This window comes from Sorex araneus, chromosome 6, assembly GCF_027595985.1.
Source record: "Sorex araneus isolate mSorAra2 chromosome 6, mSorAra2.pri, whole genome shotgun sequence".
Taxonomy (NCBI): Eukaryota; Metazoa; Chordata; class Mammalia; order Eulipotyphla; family Soricidae; genus Sorex; species Sorex araneus.
Genome location: NC_073307.1, coordinates 17,295,750 through 17,316,858, shown reverse-complemented (window position 1 = coordinate 17,316,858; position 21,109 = coordinate 17,295,750). Strand labels below are relative to the sequence as shown.

The following is a 21,109-nucleotide window of genomic DNA, read 5'->3' as shown; positions in this document are numbered from 1 at the left end:
TCACGATTCTCCATAGTTAGGCACAAGTATGATATAGGAAAACATTAAGCTCTACGGTACTTTTTTGCCCCAACTTCTAAATTCTTATTATTTATATGGGGTGGGGGACTGGAACGATAGCACAGTGGGTAGGGTGTTTGTCTTGCATGGGGCCGACCCGGGTTCAATTCCTCCATCCCTCTCAAAGAGCCAGCAAGCTACTGAGAGTATCCCGCCTGCACAGCAGAGCCTGGCAAGCACCCATGGCATATTCAATATGCCAAAACAGTAACAAGTCTCACAATGGAGACGTTACTGGTGCCCGCTCAAGCAAATTGATGAACAATGGGATGACAGTGATACAGTGATACAGTGATATGGGGTGGAAGGCTGGAGGGAAGAGAAGTACATAATTCCAGAAGGAAAACATTCCCTTTTTGGTAGGAAACGAGTTCTCTAAACATAACTGCTATTTGTTTTAAAATTTAGATTCAATTGTCTTTATTTAGCCTGAGTATATGAGTTGGGCAACGCCTAAAAGTATCCACACCATAGCAGGGCAGTATGGATACTTTTTTTGGGGGGAAACTCCAACAATAGTAAGTTTTGTGTTAAAATATGGAATGTAATCAAGGTAAAGAGAAAGTGAAATTTATCAGCTATGCAGGCAAGTGTGGGGGGTGGGAGATATACTGGGGTTTTTGGTGGTGGAATATGTACACTGGTGAAGGAACTGGTGTTTGAGCATTGTATAACTGAGACTTAAGCCTGAAAGCTTTGTAACTTTCCACATGGTGATTCAATAAAACAAATTAATAAAAAATAAAATAAAAAATAAAAAATAAATAAAGTATCTACAATAAAATGTCAAATGCACAGTACTTATAATACATTCTAGACCGTTGTCATTATGCACATTAAAAAAAAAAAATCTTCAATCGGATGACCAGTATCTGAAGACAGTGGTAAGATTTATAAAACCTTATTATCTGATCATGGTTTTCTTTTCCCCCTTTTCTTTCCCACCATGTGTCTAGAATCCAAGTTTCCTACATGCAAAATAAATGTGCTACCACTGAGCCATATGCTCAACCCACTTACTTAACTCTTATCAAAAGAAAGAATGCCTATGTGGCATTTTAAAATTTAAACCTAGTTATAAAGCTCTTCTGCTGAGAGCGAAATGGACCCTCTGCGCCTAAAGACTTTGATTCCAGAGGCCTAACCCATTCTGGCATCCAGAGCAGCTCCTTACAGCAATGCACTGGGACTGCGAGCTGGGCTACAACTCCACGCTGCCCGGGGATGGATCTTTCCTCTCCACCGTTTTTCTGCATAGAAAATGGCGGCGGCAGCAATATCCACGTGGCGCGAGCCACCTTCTAAGACTCCTAACCCAGAGGTATACGGTTTTTACACTTGGGGCTCCTAGGCAATCATGGGAATTGGGTGTAACCTGCACGCCCTCGGCCCAGATAAATCCGGAGCTGCTGAGAGCGAAACGGACCCTCTGTACCTAAAGACTTTGATTCCAGAGATCTTCTAACACATTTTGGCATGCAGCACAGCTCTTACAGCAATGCACTGGGACTGTAAGCTGGGCTATGCAATTTCTGGCAGAATTTTCCTTGGACTTTATACAGAAATCCAAAATCGCGCGGACAATTAACATCTCTTAACTGTCAGCAATGTGAAATGGTTCCTTTTTAGCAGGTCTGACTTTGGGTGGAAACTCCAAACAATAACTGAGTTTTTTTGTTGAAATATTGAAAGTAATCAAAGTAGCAGCTATTTCTCTAGACTGTGAACTAAGCCATAGCCTCACGCTGGCTGAGAAAGAGAAAATATTCCTCTTTCCCAGTTGTTTCCCATTTTCGAGAAATGCGGCATGGCGTCCACTATACTATGAGGCGTGGGAAGGGGGAGGAGGAGGAAAAAAAAAAGGAAGAGGGAAAAGGAGAAAAAAAGTTATGTACTTGGAGCAGTGGGGTTACATATCTCTTCTTTCTCAGCAATGGAAAACTAATTATCAAATGCTTCCTTAGTAGTAGGGCTGTCTTTCTTGGGGGGAAACTCCAACAATAGTGAGTTTTGTGTTGAAATATGGAATGTAATCAACGTAAAGAGAAAATAAAGTGAAATTCATTAGTTATGCAGTTGGGGGTGGGGGGGCGGGGGAGGGAGGTATACTGGGGTTTTTGGTGGTGGAATATGGGCACTGGTGAAGGGATGGGTGTTTGAATATTGTATAACTGAGACATAAGCCTGAGAACTTTGTAACTTTCCACATGGTGATTCAATAAAAAAATAAAATAAAGTAAAAATAAACCTAGTTATAAAGCTCCTGAAAACAGCCTTAGGTAAACTGCGTATAGTACAGCAAACTATAATCCATTTTCACAGCATATAAAATCCGCTATATTTGCCTTAACAAGAATATACTGTTTATGAAATGAATGGAAACGGTATAAAAATCCTACTAAAAAGAGTAATATTCTTCTTTAGAATACAATTATTCTAAAACAATTTTATAAAGTAAAAAAACTGCAAAAATTATGAGTTGGTATATATTTCTCTAGATCATTAATAAAGGAAAATGACTTGAGACTTCAAATCTCTGGATTAAAATTACACTTATGTAATAAATAACTTATACTAATCCCCTTGATTGAAAATTAGCTTAAAGAACCATTAATGTCAGTCAGCATTTATTTTTAAAATCTTTTTAAAAGGCACCATTTTCCTCCCCATGTTTTCTTGTAACCTTAACAGAGTGTGGCCAGTGGCAATTCCTCAACAGTTAACAACACAAGGCAGTGGGGGCGATAAACATACAAGATACATTACAGACTCTCTGGCAAGTGAGCACAAATACCAAAGAAGTTTAACAAAGGGAAATAGTGTCAACTCAAAGTAAATTTCTCTTAGGGCTTTTCTTTTTGTAACCCTATGACTACTGTTACTTTTTTTTTTTTAAGAACCAGGATTTACAAAATTATTAACAGGTGTGTTTTAGACATACTGTTCTAGCACCAACCCCACTATCATTGTTCCCAAGACCCCTCCCACTCCCACAGCCCATGACCTTGACAGCCACCTTTTCAAGTTCGGTGATTATAGTTCGGACCTGTTTTCAGTGTTGTTGAGTCTGTGGAATCCTAACTATACCACTCCCCCGCATTACCAGTATACCGGAGGCTCCGGGCCCTCCTTCATTACTTCCCTTCCGCATCTCCCCACTTTCTTTCCTGTCCTTCTCCCTAAACCATGGGTAGAGGGTTAAATAGGCATCTGTGCTTTACTACGCTACATTCCCTGCCAGTTAATCTATATACTACTGATCAGTGAGAGTATTCTGTTTGTGGTTTACTTCTGGTTTAAAAACAGAGTATTTAAAAAATACTCTGTTTGTGAGTATTCTGGTTTGTGGTTTGCTTCTGGTTTACTTCACTCAGTATGTGTTCTGTTCCATCCAAGTAGCAGCACATTACATGATTTCATCACTCCTTGTAACCATCATATTTCACTGTGTATATATGCTACATCTTCATAATCTATTCATCTGTTGGTGGACACCTAGGTTGATTTCATCTCTGAACTATTTAGGTGCTCTGCACTGAAAAATAGTGTGCAAATGTCCTTTTGAATAAACGTTTGTGTGCCTTGGGGTTTGAGACCAAAAGTGGAATGTTGGGTCATATGGCAACTCAATTCTTCTTTCACCGAGAACTCTCCATACTGTTTATCACAGTGGATGAACCAGATAAACTGAACATACAAGTCAAAATCAGAACCTAAGAAAATGGTCCAACTAAAACACTTCTGCACAGCAAAAGAAACTTGCACGAAACACAAAAAAACATGCTTCTAAATGGAAGATATTTACTAATCAGGTACGTAGCAAGATATGAAACACAAAACACACACACGCAATGAAGGGCTAGAGAGACAATATAGACTTAAGGTGCTTGCCTTGCCTACAGCTAACCTAAGTTTGATCCCAAGAGTTGAAAATGGTCTCCAGAGTATTGCCAGGAGTAATCCCTGAGCATACCTGGGTATGGCCCAAATGCCATCACCACACCGCCCATGGAAATGTATGACAAAGAATTCATAAAACACAACAAAAACATGATTTTTAAAAATGGGAAAATATATGAACAGAAACTTCTCCAAAGACATAAAGATGGCCAACAGGTACATAAATAATGTTCACCATCTTAGGGAAATGCAAATCAAACAATGAGCTATCCCGGTACACTCATGAGAATGGTTATTATCCCAAAGGCAAGAAGTGCTGAAAAGATCTGAGAGAAGGTAACGTGCAACTACAGGTGGTCAGATAAACTGCAGCCATTACAGAGAGCAACACAGAGATTTACCAAAAGAGCAGAAAGAGAACTACTATATGATCCAATTACCTCTCTTCTGGGAATTTACCTGAAAAATAGAAAAAATAATTTGGAGAGATACAGACAACTCCCTTTTCATAGCACTAATTACAATAGCAAAGAGCTGAAAAAAAGTGCCCACTGACAATGGATAACATGGTGTATGCGTGACAGAATATAGTCAGTAAATAAAAAGAAACATTGCCATTTACAATAGCAATGACAGACCTAGAGGGAATTATGCTCAGTGAAATAAGCCAGACAGAGAATGACACAGTATGATTTCCCTCATATGTGATATACTGAGAAACAAACATATGAAATAAAAAAGATAAAAATAAACACAGTAATCTAGGCCTATTAAGTGTTGAACACAAGAGGAAACAGAAATACATAAACAGGGTAAATTGGATGTCAATTCTACAGTAAAAGACCAAATTGGACATTGAGTAGTGAACTGAAATTAGTAAATACATATGCTGATTTGTCTTGTTTGGAGATTTTTTTCTTGTCAATTTTTACTGAATACCTAAAGACTACAGAATGTTATAAGGCAATGTTTTATAATTATTAATTAAATAAGACAGAGAATAATGTTCAGCAAAAATAAACATTAGAGTTGAAATTGGGAAATTTTAACTAGCAAGCATCAAATTTTATATTGATAACTGCAATATTAATAACTGTAAAACTCAAGTGTGACATTTTAAATGTTTTTCGTATAACAGGTTATTTTCTTTTTCCTGGGAAATATTTCCAGCTATGATCACTAACATAGCCAATCTAGATCTCTGGATTATTTAACGCTATTATCATGTCTAAACACATTTTATGTCCAACACATACTTCATGTCTGCAATAAGGTCAACTGTGAACTTCTTGTATCACCAAAACTTTAGCAAAAAGACCATGAGATAATTTAAATGAATGTCCAAATTTGAAATACAAACTCATGAAACTCTACATCGAAATCACTTTTATTTATTTATTTTTTGCTTCAAGTATATGTGACTTGAGATACAGGCAATTTTTCCTTCCTTATTACTTGGAAAAATATTTCTGCAGTAAGTCTGTGTTTTCTTTACTATGCCTGGGCTGTTTTTCAGAAAGATTATCAGTTCTGCGGTTCAACTCCCACAGTTGATAAAAATCTATCTATAAACATCATAATGTAATTTATAAGGAAAAATGTTTTTCAAAGGTTAAAGGAAAGAGATAGCACTCCTTATTTGAATAAGCACAAACATTTAAAGCAAGTCACACTGCAGATCAATCCAATATAGTATTCAAAAGTTCTGTAAAAATGAACAGAGTGATACAACATTTACTTCCACTGCTCCAATAGGCAAAGGTTAGAACTGTGTGAGAGTTGTGCCACAGCAGTTTGCTGGTCCGATTTAAGAGTTCAAAGTTCTTCATGTGTATTTGGCCCGATGATGTCCACATTCCAGATAAATTCAGTTCAAAAGACGGAAATGAGGGCAAAGACTCCATATAACAAAGCACAAGGATATGCTACTAGAAGTTGCTGTCCTTCCATGGCTAACGCAGAAATAAAAATTTTAGAAGCAGAAAAACTACACCATCCAATAATTGCAGCAGTGAGAATGATTCCAGCCATGCCTCTGTAATCAACAGAGAGAAAGGCAATAGATTAGTTATGTAAGAATACTAAAATAACCAACTCTGAAGTAAAGCATTTTAATCTATATGCAGACATCTGCAGACATAATCAAGATCTTATTTTCAAATGCCACAACGTACTGCTCAACGAGGCTGAGTTATTTCGTGTAATAAAAAAAATCCATTTATAACTATTATTTTGCTCCTTAACCCCGACAGTCTGTCTAAAGGCACCTCACTCAGTTCTGAGAGGCAAGCCTGTGCGTGAGCAGGATCCGCAGCGGCAACCGTGGTGACCTCGACACATCACACGCCAGTGGGATCCTGCCACCAGAACCGCTGACAAGCAGCCTTCTCCCCAGAGACAGCCATATGTCCCATGGGGGAAAATCGGGACCTGGTTATAAAACATTCTTTCAGTAGAATTTTTCCTGTAATATTAATCAATTTTTATGAAAAAATAAGAGTCCGAGGCTGTTTCTATATTAAAAACGTAAAATCTTTTTTTGGTCCAAAGCAACATCTTGCCAAATCTGTACTATCAAATAGATGATATATGCACATTGAAATATAACTATGTATACATATACATACATACGTACGTACATATATACACAAACATACACATACATGTTTTATGGGTAATAGCAATACTCAGGGCATACTCCTGGCTCTGCACTCAGGAATTACTCCTGGCAGTGCTTGGGGGACCACATAGGATCTGGGAGATTAAACCAGGATCAGCTGTGTGCAAGGCCAACTCTCTACTTGCTGGATTATTGCTCCCTCCCTCCCTGCACACAAAATTAAAATTTAAAATACAGCTGTTCGATTTAATGATAAATACAAAATCAGTGAACATATATATTTTTTAATCATAGGTAAAAGAAGAAATGGCATAGAAGATTTTAAAATTTATTCTCAGTTCCAGGGTTCTGTACTAAAACATGAAGCACAGTTCTCGTACAGAGGCACAGTCTGCCTGCTGAATCAGTTCTTTATCTCACACCGAGAGTGAGATGAATCTTAATTGCACAGAACTAGTCAATCAACACCCCCTAAATAAAGCCCTGATACTTACTGCAAAGAAAATATCACCGCAAAGCTGGAAAGTAGGATCATTGGAAGGAGACAATATCCAAGGACACTTGCCACACAGCCAAACGAAACACCTGTCATGCTCATCAAATTTAATAAACAAAACATTCCTAGACATCCAATTGCACTGATCCCATATACATAGCCAAACTGGATTTTGCCAGCCTGTGGGTAAAGAAAAGGTAACAGGTTAAAGGAGCAAAATACATTATTGGGGATACGGGGACTTTATTTCCTGAAAAGAAAATACCACATTTGTAATCAGTAGAATATAGAGAAACTCATTGTTTATATAGAAAGCAGATTGCTTATCTTTCTTAAGAAGTTTACTGTACCTACTTCTCAATACACAGATATTTGGCCTTCCAACTTTTCAGTACTGAGTTTGGCTTAGAACTGATCAAAAAAAGACACAAAATCAAGGTACGATTACCTACGGTTGCAGACTTCTAAAAAGGAACCTGGCTGAACTTAAACAAACTACATAGTCAAGATGGAAAATCATTCAGAATGCGTGGATAACTGCTAATATCACTTGAAAGCAACTAATTTCACCAAAATTGCCCTAAAGCAATTTTCTCTCATTGGCAGATGTAGCCTACTTTTTTTTAATAGCAGAAATTACTTCATGTTTCACTTTATGTGCATATTAGAGGACCTAAGAGATAGGAAACCAGATAAGCAGGAAGCAGGGGAGGGGAGAGAAAACTGACTAACCAGGCAAGAGAAATACAATAAAAAATGTTTTCTTCCCATATTTTTTCAAATTGTTAGTTGATTCGCACAATCCTACACCCAAAGGAAAACTAAGTTCTGTCTTATGAAAAACATCCCTGAACAGTAAGGGCAACCAACAAAGAACAGCTAAGTTGGTATCAAGTTGCTCTTGGTCGAGCTACATGAACAGACATGTGCTCAGGTCACTGTAACACTCAAATCAGTTGAGAGAAGCTTTCCCAAAGTTCTATATGATCTGACAAATTTTCAATGTATCACAGTATCACTGTTGTGGGCGCCAGTGATGTCTCCGTTCGTCCCTGTCCTGTTCAGGGTAAGGAGAATGAGGCCCATTATTGTTACAGTTGTTGGCATATCTAATATTGAGCCATCTCTCCTGTTAATGAGTTTTATATATTCAAAATTTGTATATATTTTATATATGTACATATTGAATATGGAATACATAAATGCATGTTATACATTTATATATTAAATATTCAGTATTCAATATGTAAATATGTAAAGTATACATACACACACACATATATATGTATATATATATGTATATATATATGTATATATATATACATATATATATATATAATTCAGCAGCAGGAGAGACGGCCCAACAGGATGCGCTCCTGCTTTGCATGCAGGAGACCGAGTCTGACCCCATACCGCCTCTGGTCCCCTGAGCACCGTTAGGAGCACTTCCTAAGCACAGAGCCGGGAACAGATCTGAGCACTGTTGGTAACTCCTCCCCTGCCACCAAAAATAGATAAACTAAAATCTATAAACCACAAAATTACCTCTACAAATCACGTTAGGTGGAAAAATTCTTGGGGCTTTTGTTAGACTCGGTACTTAGTTCTCAACGCCTGATTAAGAATGCAGTGGTTAGGAAAGGCTGGGCGGTGTTCCTTGGTGGTCTAACTTAGGTTCTAATATATATGTTCTAAAACAAAACCTCACGCCTGTAGAGTGTCCTGAACTTTCAAAGTTTTTTCCACATAGGGGCCGGAGCCATGGTACAGTAGGCAGGGCACGTGCCTTGCATGTGGCTACCCTGGGTATGATCCTCAGCACCCCCAAGCCCACCAGGAGTGATTCTTGAGCAAAGATCCAGGAGTCAGCCCTGATCACAGCCAGGTGTGCCCCCAAAACACACGAAGTCCCTTCATATAAACTGTTTTGCTTAATCTCCAAAACAGTGTTTTCAGATGGGCAAGGGAAGAGTACTATCTATCAGAGGGAGATAAGGAATCAAATGACTTGCTCAAAGATGATGAAGTTTCTGCTGACTAAACCATCTCTACCTCCCCATTAGGTACATTATTTATTTTCTGAAATCAAAAACTGAAGATAAAACAAGTATAAACAATCTCATGTACAATTTTTAATTTCAAATATGCTTGACATTCTTGAATATGGGAGAACTAAATCTGTCATTCTTGAATCTTTCATTTCATTCAAAGTTAAAACATATCAAGAAAAACACACAAGGCTCAACCCTTAATAACATATTAGTGATCTCTTATAGAAGGGCTTAATGGCCCCTGGGTGAAATACAACAACCTTCACACACTCTCCTCGAAGGAAAGTTTTTTGGAGCATTTTCAGAGGTTTATTCACAACAAAACAATACAAAATAAATGATTTCGGTTCTGCTTTGGGGCAGGGTTGGGGTTCGGGATAGAAACATTCAAAATATGGTGGTGGGAAGGTTTAACGGTGGTGGGATTGGTGTTTGAATATTAAATGTAATCAAATATTGTGAACTTATAAAAATAAAACAAAAAATAATATATCAGGAAAGTAGCAACCAACACCTCTAACACATGACATTATGCTAGAATCTTCATACTTTGAAGATCTCTCTCTGTATGTCTGTCTCTTCTCTCTCTCTCTGTCTGTCTCTCTCTCTCTCTCACACACACACACAAAACCATTCTTTCTAAATATACACACATAATCAGAGCAGTAGGCTTAACATTAATCAACCTTTAAAAAGTAAAAACTGGGCTTCAGATGAGAGACTGAAGTCCGTCAATTATTAGTAATGAAAAAGTAATGAACAGGAATAAATATAATACATACAAATACAGTAACATGCAAAACATATCAGAGATTTTTGGTGTCAAAAACTGATTTTGGAGGAAGATTTAAAGGTTGCTCTTCAATCTCATATTTAAAATTGAAATTAAAACCTTACCAGTAATAACGTGGCTCCAAAAGCAAGGCAAAACACCATTGGTCCTGCCAAATCAGTTTCATTCATGATGCTGCCATCTGCTACTTTCAAGGGATGTAATACTGTTAATGTTTTTTGCCAGATGTGATCAAAATTTATACCTAATTCTAAAAGAAAAGAAATTAAGGATCAATCAGGAGTGCTATACTTTTAACTTATCAGACAAAATCTGCTGAAATGAAAACCAGTATCAAAAGAGGATCAAAACTCCAGAGGTATTTTTGTGAGATCTCAATTCTGATCTTGAACTGTGTGGGGGACTTTATAGATGTCCAATTACTGGTTTGAATTGGGAAAAGGTGTGTATATAATGAAAAAGAATCTCTGTTATGACTGTAGAACAAAGTCTATACGAATGGTTTTAATAAAAAGGGATTCTTCTTCTTGGGGATTCACAATTATCTGAAGGCCCTAAAAAACTGTATTCAAATAAATCTATGTCTTTATGCATGTGTATGTACTTTTCTGAGGAGAGTATAACTCTCATTAGATTTTCAAGGGACTCCAAATTAAAAAATATAATGTTACCCATTTTAAAACCATTGTATTTCTCAGTGAAATGACTGGTTCCGCTATTTTATCTTCCTGTAAAACACAGTCCATGTAGAATAATCAATCCAATGCTACTTCCTTTCAATTCTTCAATAGTAGGATAAAAAAATCGGAAGTAAAATCAATGCTCACCTATTAATACACTTATAAAGATGTCTTGTTATCCTTTTATTAAAAACCAGCCCCCGTACCTTATATGGCTTCATGCATATTGTTTAAAAATGTATGGGGGGGAGTGTGGAAGATAATGGGGACATTGATAGTGGAAAACATACACTACTGGAGGGATGGGTGTTCGATCATTGTATGACTGAAACTCAAACATGAAAGCTTTGTAACTGTATCTCACAGTGATATTAAAAAAAAAAAGAATGAAAATGCATCACTTACGATAGATTTTTATAAAACATTCTATTAAAGAAAAGGATAACTTTATCCAATATAAGACTTTCACTGATGAATTCAAAACTACAGAGTACTATCAAATGTTGCAACCAATCCCTTACCTTCTAATAAAGGTGGCTCATCCTCAAAGTTGTTTCCATAAAACGGCTGAGGAGTACTTGGAGTGTACTGAGATGGCTGGAGAATCTGCCCACGGTACGGCTGCTGTGAGTGCATCATGTCTGGAGGGACGAACTGGCCTTGCTGTGAGTAGTCATAGCCAGCATACTGCCTGTAAATCAGCAGCAGTGACATCGCTCACATGCTACACTCACAGATCAGCTCCATCACCTCTCTCCACCCCAGAGACTGATATTTCTCACAGAGAATCTTAGGTAATTTGTAAGGATCCACTTTGCCCTTTCACCTGGACTTCAGGGAGTGGGGTGTTGGGCAACACCCAGCAGGGGTGCTCAGAACTTCCTGACTCCGCTCAAGGATCAATCTAGGCAGTGCTCTGGAGACCTTGTGTAACGCAAGCGCCATACCCACTACACTATCTGTTCTACTGGGCCCATTTTTATAGATGGTGGATAAACGATTACTAAGATCAAACTAATTATCTACAATGAAAGGCTGTCTATTATTTTATAATCTTTTATAATCTTATAATCTTATGTGCCACTTATACTAGAATTTAGGCATTTTGTAAGGGGATGAATAAATCTTTTTCATTCTATTTTTTTTTTCTCCTTAGTAGCACTGCACTGTAGCACTGTCCTCCCACTGTTCATTGATTTGCTCGAGCGGGCACCAGTAATGTCTCCACTGTGAGACTTGTTACTGTTTTTAGTGTATCAATATGCCACGGGTAGCTTGCCAGGCTCTCTGAGAGGGACTGAGAAATCGAACCCGGGTCAGCCGCATGCAAGGCAAATGCCCTACCCGCTGTGCTATTGCTCCTGTCATATATTTTCTCCTTAGTATGTAAAATAATTCATGCCTAAAACCATGAATGAAAATTTTAAACGGCAGACTTTATACTGCATATAATACAATTTTCTGCTATAAATTAGGTTTCCATTTAATATAAAATCATTCTACATTTGGCTGTGCATGGGGCTTAATCCTCACTCTGTGCTCTAGAATCACTCCTGGCAGGTCTCAGGGGTATAATATGTGGTACCAGGGATCAAACCCAGATCAGCCGCATACAAGGTGAGTGCCTCACCCATTGTATTATCTCTTTGGGCCTACAAATTCATTCTTCTTTGCTTTGTAATATGTCTTATTAAGTAGCAAGGAGATAAATCTCTTTAAGAACAACCATGCATTTCAAGTGAGAGTATAAACAAAAAAATCAAGCTTTTGAAAAAAAACCATTTCAAACTAGAGGTAAAGAAAAAAATCAAGCTTGCTCTTTGTGGAAGCTTTCTAAATACAACAAAACATTATTAATACACTTTGCATTTAAATAGAGCTTTTGATTTTCCAAAGTAGCTATGCACCAATTAACTCATTTGATACTTCAGCAATTTCTGCATTTTTAAAATGGCTACTTTAGTGATCATTAGTCATTTTAGTGGTAACAAGGAATAACAACAACAACAAAAAACTTGATGCAGTGTCTCTAAACACCTATTAACTCCACAGCTTAGGACGTGACTTAACTACCTTGGTACTAATCCAATTACATAGTTGGGAATACAAAGTGAAATTTTTATTTAAAAGAGAAGACAAAAAATCAGAGCAGCAACCAAGCCCGGCTGGGTGGAGACACAGGCATCCTGCAGACAAAGCTGTGCCCTACCATCGGGCTTGCTCTCTGGGCCGAGTGTTCTTTTAACAGGAAAGAGAGGAAGTCAAAACAATATAAACAGCTTCCAGTAAATATACCATGTCATGGGCACAAGTTACTATACAACAATTAAAAAAAGAAATGAGGCAGTTTAATACATACTAAGAAGGAACAGAATCAAGAAATATTCATTGGGGAAGAAACTAACCAAAGCTCAGTGTACACCATAAATGCTCATTGTGACTGTACAACTCAGGGTTTCTCTGCGTGTCTTTAGCTACAGGCACATGTATTATAGGTACTGTCACTGTCACTGTCATCCCGTTGCTCATCGATTTGTTCGAGTGGGCACCAGTAACGTCTCTCATTTAAAGACTTATTGTTACTGTTTTTGGCATACCCAATATACGCACAGGAAGCTTGCCAGGCTCTGCCACGTGGGCTCGATACTCTCGGTAGCTTGCCGGGCTCTCCAAGGGCAGAGGAATCGAACTCAGGTCGGCCGTGTGAAAGGGGAACGCCCAACCGCTGTGTTATCGCTCCAGCCATTATATGTACATATTATATAAATGTGTATGTTTAGAACAAGTTTTAATTTATGTATATATTATATAACTATCTATAATAGTAATTAAAATTATTTAAGAGGACTGGAAATGGGAAAAGCATTTTCTCATGATAAACTCTGGTCCAGTATCATGCAGCTTGCCCAGATTCGACCCCATCACCACAGGCCTTTCAACACCTCCAACGCCTCCGGGTTCATCCCTGCAGTCTCCTGAACCCACGGGGGTATGGCATCAAGAAGCACCATATCCACAGACCGTGGCCTGAACCACTGCCCAGCTGGCCACGTGCCTCTAGGAGTAGCCTTCCAGAACATCACTGAGGAGGCCCCACAAATAAAAACCAAAGGCTTTCGCACCTGTAAAAAATTGTAATAAGAGGAGCACAGAGCCCGGGGGAAGCCTTGAGCATAGCAGGGTGTGGCCCCAAAACAACAGGAAAACTCATAATTTATCAAGATTTACAGCTTGCCCTGTAAGCCTGTGTTCTCCCTTGAGCATATATATTGCTTGCTTGTCTGTTTCTTCGCTTGCCTCTTCCACTCTATGGAGAAGCCTTTGTACTTCTCGAACATGTAATTCTCCCTTTCTGTTCCCTCACATCTTAAAGTTTCAATAAAAACCTCTTGTTTCACCAAACGGGAAAAAAAAAAAAAGAATTATAGCAATTTATGTGTGATATAGCTATCAATGAGAGATGTTTAAAATATCCACTCATTAAAGCAACAATACTATGTTAGGCAATTTTTATGATTTTTCTTTTAATTACCAAAAAATGTGGCACTGTATTTCCTACCCTGTGTTTCTGGGCCATAATCCCTTATGTTCAGAGATTACTCCTGAAAATGCTCCGGGGACCATATGTGGTGCTGGAGATCAAACCCGGGTCTGCAGTATGCAAAGCAAATGCCTTAACAACTCTGTAATATTTTTGACATCTCATTTACACCTGGCTTATACAAACAGGAAAAAATTTTACTTCCGTTTCTAGATGCAAAGTTGTGATTTTAAAGCATCTGAAAAAAAAATCATGTATTGCAGACAAGTAATTGGAAAACAGTTTTAATAGCATATTACTTTTAACTAATATATAATATATAACTAGTATATAACTAAGAGATATATACATACCTCTTGGAGAGCCCGGCAAGCTACCGAGGGTATCCCGCCCACATGGCAGAGCCTGGCAAGCTACCTGTGGCATATTCGATATGCCAAAAAAAGTAACAATAGGTCTCATTCCCCTGACCCTGAAAGAGCCTCTAACCATTGGGAAAGACGAGTAAGGAGAGACTGCTAAAATCTCAGGGCTGAGTGCAACAGAGACGTTACTGGTGCCCGCTCGAGTAAATCAATGAACAAGGGGATGACAGTGATACAGTGATTACTTTTAACACTATATCAAAATTCAGCTGAAGGCCATTTATAGCAGTGGAGGAGCCCACTTCTGCTCCAGGGCCGCCAGGGACATCCCTCACGTACAGTGCTGGGAGAGTGAATCCAGGGCCTTCCACACACAAAGGGATATGCTCCAGCACTTAATCAGACAAAATAACTTTAAACTGTTTGTACCTGCGTCGAGGTTTAATAATGAAATTTCTACTAATTCATCAAAGACATTCTTGAATGAAACTGGTTCCTCAGCTACCAACTAAGTGTGGTGATCAGAATATAATGGTTACTAAAACAATCTCAGATTCCACCTTCTTGATTCATAATTGGGTCCTGGGCATTTTATCAACCACTGCTTTTGCAATATCCTCGAATGTCAAAGAACCCAAAGAGATATTTGAGTACTGTTATGGAAACCGCTTTGACCAAATATTCCTGAAAAATATCACAGGACCTGTGGAGTCGGTAGCTCACTGTTTCTATTTTTATCCCCTTTTATAGGGATAACTTCAATAGTGCATGCCTTGCTGGTCTAGGTGAGGGCCTAACAATTCAGTACCAGAAGAGTTTGGGTACCACCCACCAAGTGGTGGGGAGTGCAGGTCATATGTGCTAGAAATGGTCTTGCACATGAGAAGCATGTGTTAGATCGCCTAAGCTAACTTCTCAGTTCTGTAGTCCTCACTGTATTACTTCGGACATAGGCCCACATATGCCATGCAAGGAACAGGAATATCAGAAGCAGGTGATAGCCTCAAAGATGGTACAATCATTCCTTCTTCAAGATGTAAGGTGAGAAAGACAGTACAAGGCAATTGTATTAATTTTCCTTTTTTGGCAAGATTTCCTCAAGAAAATTTCCAATTAGCCCCTGCTGACTTGACACTAAAACAGAGAATGGGAAACGTGATCTTAACAATCCAAATCACATTTATAGCACTACGGTAACAGAGAGCAAACCCTGAGTCTCATGAACACTAAACACTCCTACCAACAACAAACACAAAGTCTCAACACACTGAACTGGCTACTTAAGTTAACGAAAATCCTCAGGTATTCCATGAACTATCAGTAGGGTCAAAAGTGAGAAGATACTTTCAAGATCAGAGAATTACTGGGGTTAAAAATGCCTGCCTTGACCACAGTTGTGTCAACCCACATAGCCATCAGTGGGGCTGGGGGTGAAGTCTTCAGAACCACTTACATGGTTCAGCCGTCCATTCCCCCCACCCCCAAAGTTAAACAAACAAAAAAACAAAAGATACTTCGAACTGGAAACATGGCTTAAAGGACAGAAGCACAAGCTTTGCATCTGGGAATCGTGGGTTCCATGCCTAGCACTGTATGGTTACTGAACACTTCCCGGGGTAATTCCTGAGCACTGCTGGGTATGGCCCAAAACCAAACAGAAAACAAAAACAAATATGATGTAGACTAAAAGAGAGGGGCTTGGAAGTTTATATTTTTAAAGGTGCATCATAACATAAGGGACCTGGCCAGTACGGCATTCATTAACTCAACAGATTAAGATCAAAGGGTCACTTTTTTTTTATATGAAAGCATGAATACATGTGAAGTACCCACAGAAGTTACAAAGTGTAGGTATTTCCAAAGGGCAAATGCAGAAAGGAAGACAAATAAGATAAGTCAAACCAAGTAACATGCTATTTGCATGTTCGCATAAACATCTACAGTGAAGTACTGAACTAAAACTCATAGATACATGACCAGGTTGAAATAGAATCCTAAGAATAGTTCAGAAAAGATTTAAACAACTACTCTGAAAAATTAATGAGACACAAAGTGTAAGGCTTCACATTTAAGTGATACAAACAGAACAGGATAGCAGGGACCATAAACTGATGAGGTTACAAATCAACTGCAATAGTTCCACTGAACCGAATTAAGATCATCCTGGTGAAAAACAGGAGTGTACATGAGAGGTTTTCAAAAGCCTGTTGCTGCTATAAGTAAGGATTCACTGGATGAGTTCTTGTCAAGCCAAAGATTATGTGCGCATTTAATGTACAGAACTACCACAAAAATGCAGATTTTAAATAAATGGAAATTCCTTAACATAGTATTCCCAATTTGGCCCTACTAACTGATCAGAGATAAATCCTCAATGGTCTATAGTTGATAATTCATTAGAAAGTGTGAAAAAACTTTTTACATCGTCACTCCCTCTTTTCTATGTGTTAAGTTCTAAGGGGGTAAGGGAGAAGCCAGAGATAATTCACATCAAATATGCTCAAGACATATATAGCAGAATTCTTCATCTTGTTTATGCCTGTGGACCAGCACCTATCTTGCACTCCAGTCTGACTGGCAGTGAGAAGCAGCTGTTCTCAATCCTTCAACACCCTTGGACCAGGGCTGCCCTGTGGACTCAAGGCTGAAGACCACGGGTCTGTAGGTTGTAAAATGCACAGCTTACCCCAATTAGACCATGCTGTAGAGCTAACTTGATTTTTTTTAAGCTTGTTTTTATTTGTGGTCACTTTATTCAAATTTGAAAATGCAAACACTCTGAAGTACTACACTGTTCTCTCAGGCTGACAAGAAACACAACCTTCAATTGACTTTATTCTGAGATAGTCTTCATGAGGCCTTTAATTCAGAGTCCACAGATAAATATCAGATGACACAAAAAATATCTGAAGCTAGAAGTATATTTAGATAGGCGTTTGAGTGCATGTATATAATTTCTTGAGAATGAGGCCATAATTTTCCTAAGATTTGCAAAGGGATCCTGAATCTTCTTAAAAAAAAGTGTTCAGTAAACCTTTGTAAAGGAAACTGATGGGTTGAGCATCTGATAAGGTTTATCTTTAAGACTTGAAGAAATAAAGCATGGGTGTCCTAAAAGGAATGGTCAGAAAACCTTCAGTTAGAATATATTTGCCATGAATTCCAAGGACCATTAAAAACTAATTTGGGGAGGAGCGTTGTTTTGAATCATTTCAAAACCTAAAGGGTTTGAGCAAACCTGCTTTCAACTTGCAACTGGCAACCTGAGAGTAAGGGCCGTAAGATTTTGGCATGACGTGCAATAAAAACAACGATGCAATGCTAAATCAAAGTCAACTGATAAGCCATAGTAAGGATCTTATATCAAGCAGTGTCATCAAATATGTTCAGTTAACGTTGACAAAAGTCTAAAAGTCAGGGGCTGGAGAGAGAGAGAGAAGAGTTGAAGCTCTTGCCTTACATACATAAGGAAGACTCCAGCTCCATCTCGGGCTTGTGGTGGAAATGATTCGAGTATGAAAGCCAAAGAGATAAAACCGTTAAAACAGCAAAATATTTTCCTTTTTAACTCATCCTACAGACATGCCATACAGTAAACGATGTGAAAATACTGTTCGTAAGGAAACAGTTCCTCCACAAGCTAACTCTCCCACCCACAGCACACCTGACAACTTTGTAGAGGAGATCAAACACTTGTCCCGGCACTCAAACTCTCCCGAACTCTCCCGAAGGCTGGAAGGGTACGAACAGCCCGCTTCCCCGACACGACACAGGCTCCCACATTCAGCTCCCGACAGAACCACCATTCCGGATACACACTTCCACTACAAATCTGAGGTGTTGTTTTTTGATGTTAAAAAGCGGGGGTTTAAAAAAGGTGAAGTTACTTGCTATAGGCTCCTCCATAATCATAGGATTGCTGTGACTGGTCGTCGATGCTGTAACTGGTCTGGTAGAAATCCGTGTTTAAATTATCGAAACCTGACATTGCAACCGGTCTGCAAAAAATAAATAAATAAAATAATGATGATGATGATGAGAAATGGCAAACCGTGCAGATGCGGGAGCTCGAGTACAGAATTCCAACCCGCTGGAGCAAGCCCCGCCCCCCAGAAGGTACCCAAGACTTGGTCTAGAATTCGGGGGATGGGCAGCTGCTTAGGAAATAAGGTCCAGGCTCCGAGGCAAGGCACGGGAAGGCACCTCCACTTCAAGAGGCCGGGGTGACTCGGGCAGGGTCGAGGGTGGATTCTACGGGGCTCTAAATCTGGAACCACCGTCCAGAGGCTTCCTCACCTCGGGACAGGGCTTTACCAGATGACAACGCGGCCTCCTCCCTGCGACAAGCGCCCTGCAGCCTGGCAGCAGAGGGCTGGCTTCTGCAGCGCCGCGGCACTGCAGGGGGCTTCCGGGGGGCGAGGGTCTGGGCAAGAGGCCCTAGCGCGGCGCCGAAAAGCGGCTCAGGCCGGGCTGCAGAGGTGCAGGGAGAAGCCGAACGCGGGGAACCGGCTTGGGACACTCACGAAATGCGGAGGCGGCGGCGGCGGCGGCGGCAGGAGCTCCAGCAGCCCCTCAGATGCCCCCCAGACTCACTTTCAGACCCTGAACTGCCCCGGTTGCTACGTGTCACAGGGCCAAAGAACTGCTTCCGGGACGCTCCGGCTCGCGCAGGCGTAGTGGACCTCTTTACGCGGCTCTGCAACCGGAATCTCGCGAGGAGTAGGCGGGTGGAGAACAGGAAGCTAACAGTGAGCATGCGCAGTATCTGCCAGCTCTGAATGGTCCAGTGGTAGGCCAATGGGAAGAGCGGAAATACTTCCGTCTCTGCGGGTACGTGGAGATGGAAAAGCGCAAGCGCAGGTTGTTGTTGGTTAGTCGGTAGGCGGGCTGGAGGAAGGCGCGCCTGCGCTCAGAAGTTTCTTTCACCAGTGACAGAACCAGGGTCCCTTAGAAATTCAAAATTTTAAAAATTCTGTGCCAAATAATCTATATGTATTTAATTCTTAGAATGCTGATTATTCTTTTATAGATGTGGCTGTTAAAGGTTCATTTAGTGACATCAGATGCAAAGAACATGACATCTCTGCTCCCATCTGGGGCAAGTATGATGAATACAAGCCAGAAGTTAGTGGGGGAGGAGGAAAATCAAGCACAAATACATGTAACATTGTTACTAATGCTCTTAAATGCTGTAATTCTTTGAAAGGGGGCAATGTTTAAGAAAACGAGTTTGTTTAACCGCTATGAGGGTAACAATTAGAAAAAAGTATAATCGCCTATAGAGATGTTAAACAAAAGTCCCTGAAATTGTAGATTAACGATGAGTCAGCTTTAAAACCAAAAAAGGGTACGTGGTGGTTATTATATATATTTTTAAGTGGCGGGGGGGGGGAGAAAGAGGGCCGATAGGAAAGACAGAGATTGTTAATATTTCAGTAAGAGAAGAGGTTAAGGACCTGAGGTTAAGGGAAACTTGGCTTAGGGTAAGAACAGAGCTTTTGCGCCTCTATAAACATTCTATAGGGTGGTGGTGGTGGTGGTTTTTAAGCCACTTCCCACTGTTCTCTGGTCTTATTCCTGGCTTTTGTGCTCAGGGCTGACTCCTCTTGGTGCATCTGTTGACCATCTGTTGGTGCATAGAGAGGATCTAAACGGGGTCTGAGGCTTTCAGAACAGAAGTCTTAACCCCTGGACTATCTCCCTAGCCTTAAATTGGTGGGTGAGGGGAGGGGACGTACATCTCAACATTACAGGATGTTTAATAGCATTTCTGACTCTTACCTACTTGTCTGTAGCATCCTTCATTGTATCAGTGATAACTGAAAGTGTCTCATGTGCCATGGCAACAATAGTTTCAAAACCCTTGGTTTGAATGATGCCAGAATTACTGAAGTAGACACATGGGGTAACTGCATAAGAGTTGAGAATAGAGCTACAGAGAAGGACCAGGGAGATAAAGAACCTTCTGGAATTCAGGTGTTCTTAGAAGAGGAAAGCCACTGGAGGTTATTGTGATACTTTAGATTTCCTATTCAAAAAGATGGTTCTGGCTTATTTGTTAACTAACAGTTTCAAAGCGGTGGAATCATAACCCCCATTCTAACTTCAAGTGCCATATCACTATTCAATGAGCACAACTGATTTAAAAATGGATAATACTAAAGTTTACACAATGAGGAACAAAATTCTATGGTCCGCACACAAGAAACCAGAACTTTGTTCTGGAATCTGTTGCCAGGAGAGTAGTAAAATTTTGTTAAAACTTTCAAAACACACCGACAGACAAGGCACTGAAAATGAAACAAACATCTAAATAAAGAAGTAATGAAGATAGTTCTATGTATCTCCCTCCAAAATAGCAAAGGAAAAAAGACTCCTATAAACAAAAAGACATCTCATAGCCTACTTCTCCCTCTGGGAGAACTTGGCGAGCAACTGAGAGTTTCCTGACCACATGGGAGAGCCTGGCAAACTCCCCATGGTGTATCCATATGCCAAAATCAGTAACAATGCTGGGTCTCATTCCCCTGACCCTGAAAGAGCCTCCAATGCGGCATCGTTGGGAAGGACAAGTAAAGAGAAGCTTCTAAAATCTCAGAGCTA

At 39.7% G+C, this 21,109-nt stretch overlaps 1 protein-coding gene across 2 annotated transcripts; it reads right to left on the bottom strand.

Annotated features, from left to right (window-relative positions):
- Positions 1-5,335: 5,335 nt before the first annotated feature.
- Positions 5,336-19,188, bottom strand: YIPF5 (Yip1 domain family member 5). 2 transcript variants are annotated; one of them, XM_004611094.2, is made up of 6 exons: positions 19,030-19,188; positions 18,394-18,504; positions 11,122-11,291; positions 10,025-10,170; positions 7,075-7,256; positions 5,336-5,995 (listed from the first exon to the last, which is right to left on the bottom strand). In XM_004611094.2, the coding sequence occupies exons 2-6, from the start codon at positions 18,492-18,494 to the stop codon at positions 5,833-5,835; spliced, it is 762 nt and encodes a 253-aa protein (XP_004611151.1). In that variant the 5' UTR covers positions 18,495-18,504; positions 19,030-19,188; the 3' UTR covers positions 5,336-5,832. The 2 variants fall into 2 exon arrangements, with proteins under 2 accessions (XP_004611151.1, XP_054999458.1); XM_055143483.1 differs by having other exon boundaries at positions 11,122-11,287; positions 19,030-19,047.
- Positions 19,189-21,109: the final 1,921 nt, after the last annotated feature.

What these genes read in the sequence shown, in the direction of transcription:
- YIPF5 (XM_004611094.2), bottom strand. Translation starts at nt 18,494, where the DNA reads ATGTCAGGTTTCGATAATTTAAACACGGATTTCTACCAGACCAGTTAC. An exon ending in TGAGCCACCTTTATTAGAAG is followed by an intron (nt 10,171 to 11,121) that starts GTAAGGGATTGG and finishes CTTTTCTTTTAG; the next exon opens with AATTAGGTATAAATTTTGAT. An exon ending in TTGGAGCCACGTTATTACTG is followed by an intron (nt 7,257 to 10,024) that starts GTAAGGTTTTAA and finishes CTTTACCCACAG; the next exon opens with GCTGGCAAAATCCAGTTTGG.